This window comes from Bombina bombina, chromosome 1, assembly GCF_027579735.1.
Source record: "Bombina bombina isolate aBomBom1 chromosome 1, aBomBom1.pri, whole genome shotgun sequence".
NCBI classification, from domain to species: Eukaryota; Metazoa; Chordata; class Amphibia; order Anura; family Bombinatoridae; genus Bombina; species Bombina bombina.
Window position 1 is genome coordinate 60,506,134 of NC_069499.1, and position 8,745 is coordinate 60,514,878.

Sequence of the window (8,745 nt, forward strand, 5' to 3'; positions counted from 1 at the left end):
AATGATGCTTCTGTTGAACAGATTTGCAAGGCTGCAACTGGTCGTCTCTTCACACTTTTTCAAATTTTCCAAATTTGAGACTTTTGCCTCGTCTGAGGCTGTTTTTGGGAGAAAGGTTCTTCAAGCAGTGGTGCCTTCCCGTTTAGGTTCCTGTCTTGTCCCTCCTCTTTCATCCGTGTTATATAGCTTTTGGTATTGTATCCCATAAGTAAGGATGAAATCCGTGGACTCATCGTCATATCTTGTAAAAGAAAAGGAAATTTATGCTTACCTGATTTATTTCTTTTACGATATGGACGAGTCACGGCCCACCCTGTCATCTTTCTAAGACCAGGTTTTTATTTTTGTTGAACTTCAGTCACCTCTGCTCCTTGGCTTTTCCTTTCTCTTCCTAACTTTGGTTGAATGACTGGGTTGCGGGGGGAAGGGAGGAGCTATTTATGCAGCTCTGCTGTGGAGCTCTTTGCCTCCTCCTGCTGACCCCGGAGGCGATATCCCATAAGTAAGGATGAAATCCGTGGACTCGTCATATCGTAAAAGAAATACATTTATCAGGTAAGCATAAATTTCCTTTTTACATTTTTTGTCCTCAGATTTAAGGGACATTAAACTGCTGGGTTACCATGCTATAGGTTTTTCTCTGTGCCTGCAGTTCTCTTTAAAGCCATTCTCTATCTTATCTGGTTAGTGAAGCTCTGCATCTTCTGGTGCCCTGTGACAGAAGCGGTGCATACCCGCAGATCGTGATACTGTTTTCTTCACAAGCCGTATCATGCACATTACAGAGCAGGACCTGCACATTTTGTACAGTGGCTGCATTGCTCTATATTATTCCCGAAGGCTTTTTTATATTATGTTTCAAACTGAAAAATGACACAAGCTCTAACACAACTTGCAATGTCACTGTCAGTGAATACCCACGTCACATGTCACAGGGTGTACCAAGGTAAAGAGGCGGAGCTTTACCAACTGACTTCTCTTATGGTAAAAATAGCTGAGAGCATGGTGAGTAGTAACTCTGCTACTGTTATAATGTCCCCTTTAAACCTCACTTTCAGTATGTGGTTTTTTTTTCTGTTACCCCACACATATTAAGTTTTTGTTTTTAACAGACCCAACCTCTTATTTTGCCACCCTACACCCTCTTGTAATTCTATGCAGAAAATGATTATTCTAGATACATTTTAATCTAATCAGCCATTTAATTTTCTAAAAAAATGATTCTCTACAATATTACTTCAGACTCCCTAAATGTATTTATTTCGAGCGTTCTATTATATCTATGAAAAATAATATTTTTTTGGCCATTTTACAATGGTGTAGCTGGTCGCTTGCTTTCTCTAAATTTGTTTTAGAATGTATTAGCCCTCTACTTTTAAAGGGACATTCAACTCATAGCATATAACCGTAATTAAGCACTGCATTGCAAACAAAATGATTTTTAGTTTTCTTAAATAATGTTATTCTTGTTAGCAGAATTTACAAGGTTTTGCAAATCAAGAGCCGTTTGGGGAGCGCCACATTTAAGCCTAGTGCAATCCCATGTTCCCTGGTCTAATTTACTGTGTTGAGAGCTAATCATCACTGTGTAGAATGTTTCAGGGCTTAGGTGAATGTCATCATACTTACTGGGACAATAAATTATATAATCTTTTAGTATCCTTTGTTGAAGAGCATACCTAGGCAGCACCTCAGGAGCAGAAATGCGTTACTGGGAGCTAGCTGGTGATTGTAGAATATAAATGTCTCTTGCCATTGGCTCGCATACTGTTTAGTTAGCTTTCAGTAGTTCCTTACTGCTCGTTGCACTACCTAAATTTACTCTTCAACAAAAAATATTGTTTAAAGGGACAGTATAGTAAAAAATAAACTTTCATGATTCAGATAGGCATGTCATTTTAAACCACGTTCTAATTTACTTTTATCATCAATTTTGCCTTTGTTCCCTTGGCATTCTTCGTTGAAAGCTAAACCTAGGTAGGCTCATATGTTAATCTTCTTAGCCCTTGAAGGCCGCCTCTTATCTGAATTCATTTTGACAGTTCTTCACAACTAGAGGGTGCTAGTTCATGTGTGCCACATAGATAAACATTGGGCTCACGCACGTTTTAGTTACCTAGGATTCAGCACTGATTGGCTAAAAGTCATGTCTGTCAAAAGAATGGAAATAAGGGGCAGTCTGCAGAGACTTAAATACAAAGTCATGTGATCAGGGGGCAGTCTGCAGAGGGTTAGATACAAGGTAATCACAGAGGTAAAAAGTATATTTCTATAACAGTGTTGGTTATGCAAACCTGAGGAATGGGTAATAAGGGATTATCTATCTTTTAAACAATAAAACTCGCTGCAGACTGTCCCTTTAATAGAAGTCAATTGAAAAGTTTTTTAAATAGACATAAAACCCCCAATTTTTTTCCTTTCATGATTCAGATAGAGAATACAATTTTAAACAATTTTCCAATTTGCTTCTATTTTTTTTAATTTGGTTCATTCTTCAGATATCCTTTGTTGAAGGAATAGCAATGCACATGGGTGAGCCAATCACATGAGGTATCTATGTGCAGCCCACAAATCAGCAGCTACTGAGCCTATCTAGATATGCTTTTCAACAAAGAATATCAAGAGAGTAATGCAAATTAGATAATATAAGTAAATTGGAAAGTTGTTAAAAATTGCATGCTCTTTCTAAATCATGAGAGAAAAAAATGGGGGGTTTATGTCCCTTTAAAATTGCCTTCTCTATCTTAATCATGTTTTTAAACAACTTTCCCAATTTACTTCTGTTATCCGATTTGCTTTGTTCTTTTGGCATCCTTTGTTGAAGACTCGATTTAAGTAGGCTCATGAGTTTTAGGAGTATGCACATTTATTTTGAACTCTATGGCAGCAGTGTTTTGCAACATTGTAGCACTGTTATACATTGGTTGAAACTCATGCCATAGACTGCTAAAGACCCAATGCATGTTCCCGAGCTCCTGTGAGCCTACCTAGATTTACTCTTCATAAAAGGACACCAAAGAATAACGAACATTTGTCAATAGAGTATATTGGAAAGTTGTTTTTAATCTCATGTCTAGCTAGACCAGGACTTTAAACATTTTAACCCCCTAGACACTGGCTTTAACTCCGCTAGGGTCGACATGAAACATCCTACCCCTCCCTTTTACACGAAGTGGGCTGGGGGGACATGCCTAGCAGTGTAGGCAGCTCGCCTATGATCCGATCTTGTCCTTGAAATCACATGATCGCATCAACGATCACATGGTTTAATTTTTTACATCTGTAAGTTTATTCCGATGTTAAAACACTTGATGCCGGCACATTTTCTTTTATCATTCAGATAGAAAATATCATTTTAAACAACTTTCTAATTTACTTCTATTATCTAATTTGTTTCAGTCTCTTGGTATGCTTTGTTGAAGGAGCAGCAATGCACTACTGGTTTCTAACTGAACACATGTGTGAGCCAATGACGATCGGTGTATATCCCCTTAATGACCACAGCACTTTTCCATTTTCTGTCCGTTTGGGACCAAGGCTATTTTTACATTTTTGCGGTGTTGGTGTTTTAGCTGTAATTTTCTTCTTACTCATTTACTGTACCCACACATATTATATACCGTTTTTCTCGCCACTAATTTGGACTTTCTAAAGATACCATTATTTTCATCATATCTTATATTTACTATAAAAAAAAAATAAAATATGAGGAGGAAAAATTGAAAAAAAACACACTTTTTCGAACTTTGACCCCAAATCTGTTACATATCTACAACCACCAAAAATCACCCATGCCTAATAGTCTCTTCAATATTTTGTCCTGAGTTTAGAAATACCCAATGTTTACATGTTCTTTGCTTTTTGTGTAAGTTATAGGGCCATAAATACAAGTAGCACTTTGCTATTTCCAAACCACTTTTTTCCAAAATTAGCGCTAGTTACATTAGAACACTAATATCTTTCAGGAATCCCTGAATATCCCTTGACATGTATATATTTTTTTTTAGTAGACATCCCAAAGTATTGATCTAGGACAATTTTGGTATATTTCATACCACCATTTCACCGCCAAATGCGATCAAATACAAAAAATCGTTCACTTTTTCACAAATTTTTTCACAAACTTTTGGTTTCTCACTGAAATTATTTACAAACAACTTGTGCAATTATGGCATAAATGGTTGTAAATTCTTCTCTGGGATCCCCTTTGTTCAGAAATAGCAGACATATATGGCTTTGGCGTTGCTTTTTGGTAATTAGAAGGCCGCTAAATGCCACTGCGCACCACAAGTGTATTATGCCCAGCAGTTAAGGGGTTAATTAGGGAGCTTTTAGGGAGCTTGTAGGGTTAATTTTAGCTTTTAGTGTAGTATAGTAGACAACCCCAAGTATTGATCTAGGCACATTTTGGTATATTTCATGCCACCATTTCACCGCCAAATGCGATCAAATTGAAAAAAAAGTTAAATTTTTCACAATTTTAGGTTTCTCACTGAAATAATTTACAAACAGCTTGTGCAATTATGGCACAAATGGTTGTAAATACTTGTCTGGGATCCCCTTTGTTCAGAAATAGCAGACATATATGACTTTGGCGTTGCTTTCTGGTAATTAGAAGGCCGCTAAATCCTGCTGCGCCTCACACGTGTATTATGGCTAGCAGTGAAGGGGTTAATTAGGGAGTTTGTAGGGAGCTTGCAGGGTTAATTTTAGCTTTAGTGTAGAGATCAGCCTCCCACCTGACACATCCCACCCCCTGATCCCTCCCAAACAGCTCCCTTCCCTCCCCCACCCCACAATTGTCCCCGCCATCTTAAGTACTGGCAGAAAGTCTGCCAGTACTAAAATAAAAGGGTTTTTTTAAAAAAAATAAAAAAATTTTTTAGCATATTTACCTATGCTAGGGTGTAGGATCCCCCCCTTAGCCCCCAACCTCCCTGATCCCCCCCAAAACCGCTCTCTAACCCTCCCCTCTGCCTCATTGGGGGCCATCTTGGGTACTGGCAGCTGTCTGCCAGTACCCAGTTTGCAAAAAAAAAGTGCTTTTTTTATTTTTTTTTGGCTTTTTTCTGTAGTGTAGCTTCCCCCCCCACACAGACAAACCCCCACCACCTTGCTGATCTTTTTTTTTTTTAAATATTTAGAAATGTATACATTTTTTATTAATTCATTTTCTGTAGTGTAGCGGTTCCCACCCGCTCCCTCCCCCTGCACGCCCCCGCCCTCCCGTGCACGCGCGCGCGTCCGTGCGCGCCCCCGCTCGTCCCCGCCCACGATCCCGCCCCCCCTGCACATAACCAGGGCCATCGATGGCCGCCACCCGCCTCCCGGTCCGGCTCCCACCCAACAACGCAGGGAGCCACCGATCTCCGGTGCAGAGAGGGCCACAGAGTGGCTCTCTCTGCACCGGATGGCTACCAAAGGTTATTGCAGGATGCCTCCATATCGAGGCATCACTGCAATAACCGGAAAGCAGCTGGAAGCGAGCAGGATCGCTTCCAGCTGTTTTCCACACCGAGGACGTGCAGGGTACGTTCTCAGGCATTAACTGCCTTTTTTTTGAGGACGTACCCTGCACGTCCTCGGTCGTTAAGGGGATATATATATATGCAGCCACCAATCAGCAGCTAGAACCTAGGTTCTCTGCTGCTCCTGCACTTGCCTAGATACACCTTTCAGCAAAAGATAACAAGAAAAGGAAACAAATTAAATTTAAAAATAAATTGAAAAGTTTTTTTTAAAAATGTTTTCTCTGTCTGAATCGTGAAAGAAAAAAGTTGGGTTTCATTCCCTTTAAGGGAGATTCAGTGTTGAGTTTTGTTTCTCTTTGTTTAGATCACTCTTCTTAACAAATCTGAGCAAACACTATTTAGCCGTTAGGATTGTAAATCTGGTGTCATAGGAAGGAACAGCAAAAACTGATTTACTTGAGATTTTCATAGTTTGCAAACATTGGGAAACTGAGGTAATGTAACCGAATTCTTCCAGTACTGTGATTTATAAGCATTTGACATAAGTGTTTATATAATGTAGCTCAGTGTAAAGAAATAAAAGATGCATCGTAACCTTCAGGGCATGGGGATCCAATAAACTATATGGCAGGGTCAGTTGTTTCTAGAGAATATCAGTCAATTTATTTTGTAAGTACACTACTTAAAGGGACATGAAATTCATTTTTTTCCTTTCATGATTCAGATAGAGCATACAATTTTAAACAACTTTCCAGTTGACTTATTTTATCTCCTTTGCTTTGTCCTCTTACCCTTTTTTTTTTTTTAAAAGCACACTTAGGCTCAGAGGTGGGAGCTAGCCTTAGAAGTATGCTGATAGAGGAGATTCATTGTTAATTTTTTGGCATTATTAGTGCTAGATCTTTTATCCAAACAAACATTTTTGTTTTTTAAAAGTTTGAGCTAACTGTGAAAACTCCTATAACATAGGTTACTGGGTTCCAAACCCTTCATCAAAGCACATTATTATTGGTGGATGTTTTTACTTTCGGTACTAAGGTAGGTTTATTCTTAAATCTTGGCATGTGAGTGTTCTTTAAAACCAGTGTTGGTAAACCACTATCATGGTGAGTTCTACATTTGAATTTGTGGGGTGTCTGCTGCAAATTTTAAATGTTTTTTTAAATCTATATATTAGCTCGTTTGTTGGTCTTGTATATTTATTTTTAATTGACGTTGTGTCTATGCAATCAAATGTACATCTTGCTTTTTGTATAGAAAAACAAAATCTGTATTGTATTCCATTCTTTTGCTCCTATAATCACAGCTCCTCTTTATTAAAACACTAAAAAATAAATCTATGTACTTTTTTTTTTTTCCAGCCCTGACTAGTAACCAAAATCTTTAAAGAGTATGGATATGGGTAATCAACATGCTTCAGTCACTGCCCTCCAAGAACTGCAGAGGAAGGTGAAAGACCTTGAGGAACAAGTGGCTAGCTTCAGCGGCCTACCTTGCGATCCAGAATACAGGAAGCTGGAGAGAGCTTTGACTAAACAGCTTTTTGAAATAGAATCTATTGACACAGAGGGAAAGGGTCAAATTCAGCAGGCCCGCAAGAGAGCTGTAGAAGAGACTGAAAGGGTTCTTAAGGAACTGGAGCAGAATGCTAACCATCCATGCCGTCTGGAAATAGAGAATCTTCTAAAGGAAGCTCAGAGTCTAGTGATACAAAAAATTGGCCCCTTTTCTGGACAAGGGCAGTTAATCACAGAGGACTTTGAAGAAGGCATTCACAATATTCTCATGAAGTTAACACTAGTGAAAACTGAAGGGAAGATACCGCTTAGAAAAGCTCGACACCGAGCTGTTTTCAAAATTCTGACCATCCATGAAATTTTAGAAAATTGCTTAGGGCAACAAACATTGTCGCTCCCACTCTCCACAGACACACACCCATCTATTTACAAAATTAATGCTGTTATGTGTGAAGTTAACAAAGTCAGAGGAAGCTTAATAGCACTCCTAATTGGCGTGAACAATAGCGAGACTTACAGGCATTTATCTTGTGTTCTTACTGGCTTAATTTCAGACCTGGATGCTTTGGATGTATCGGGGCACACCGAAGTCAGAAACTACAGAAGGGAGGTGGTGGAAGAAATCAACAGCTTATTTAAGTATTTGGACCTTGAAGAAGAAGCACAGTTTACAAATTCATACGACCTTACTCAAAATCAGTCAATTGTAAAAATAGAAACAATTCGTTCAAGAATAAAAGAGATAAAGAACATTGTTTTGGAAAGACATCATAACATGTCTGATATTCATATGGGGATTAAATCAGAACTGCAAGTTCTCATTGCACAGTTGGATGAGATAAATGCAGAGAAGAATCCATGCATTAGGGAAGCCAGAAGACGGACTGTGGTTGAGGTGCAAGCCATTATTACCTATATTGACCTAAAAGAAGCACTTGAAAGGAGGCAGAACCTCGGTGAGCCAATGAACTTAGAGCATCCCTCACATTTCGCAGTCTGGAATGTTCTTCAAAACTTGTCAGACCTTCAGAAACAAGTCCTTTCGTTTGATGGCAAGAGGGCTGATAAGAATTCCAGGATGCTGGAGGAACTTCTCACCACACAACTGCTGTCTCTTGATGCTATCGATCCTCAAGGAGATGACCGTTCAAAAGCTGCAAGAAAACAAGCAGTGAAATTTGCAAATAATATTCTAAGTTATTTAGACATGAAAACAGATGAATGGGAATACTAAAGCTTTGCCGGGTGGTTTGCTTTGCACTATGTGATGATATGGAAATGGTGTATATTATTTTTTGGTTTGTTCATGTAAATACTTGTTTGTCTCTGAGACTGTAAAAACTGATACTCGGAACATTGCTGTTTTTTGTGAGAGGGTTTTTGTTGAGAGTCTTTAAAGGGACATTAAACCACAAATGTTTTCTTTCCTGGTTCAAGATAGAGCAGTTATTTAAAACAAGTTTTCTAATTTACTTCTATCCAATGTATTTTGTTCTCTTGATAATTCTTTGTTTAAAAGGACACCTAGAAGACTAAGGAGCTCCTAATTGGTGGCTGCTCATATGTCTCATCTTATTGGCTCACTCAGTGCATTCAGCTAGTTCCCAGTAGTGCAATTGCTACTACGTCAACAAAGGATACAAGAGAATGAAGCAAATTCTATTAATAATAGTAAATTGGATATTCTCATCTCCGAATCATGAAAGAAACATTTTTGGTATCATGTCCCTTTTAAAACAGATTTGTATCATCAGGCT

The 8,745-nt window shown here is 38.6% G+C and overlaps 1 protein-coding gene across 2 annotated transcripts in view; it reads left to right on the forward strand.

Annotated features, from left to right (window-relative positions):
- The window catches only part of BAG5 (BAG cochaperone 5), a 48,395-nt gene extending 40,053 nt beyond the window's left edge, over positions 1–8,342 (forward strand). For both annotated transcript variants that reach the window (XM_053697406.1, XM_053697407.1), the window contains exon 2: positions 6,833–8,342. In XM_053697406.1, coding sequence (XP_053553381.1) covers positions 6,864–8,222 — 1,359 coding nt within the window. In that variant the 5' untranslated portion in view covers positions 6,833–6,863 and the 3' untranslated portion in view covers positions 8,223–8,342. The remainder of the gene's footprint in view (positions 1–6,832) is intronic.
- The last annotated feature ends 403 nt before the right edge of the window (positions 8,343–8,745 follow it).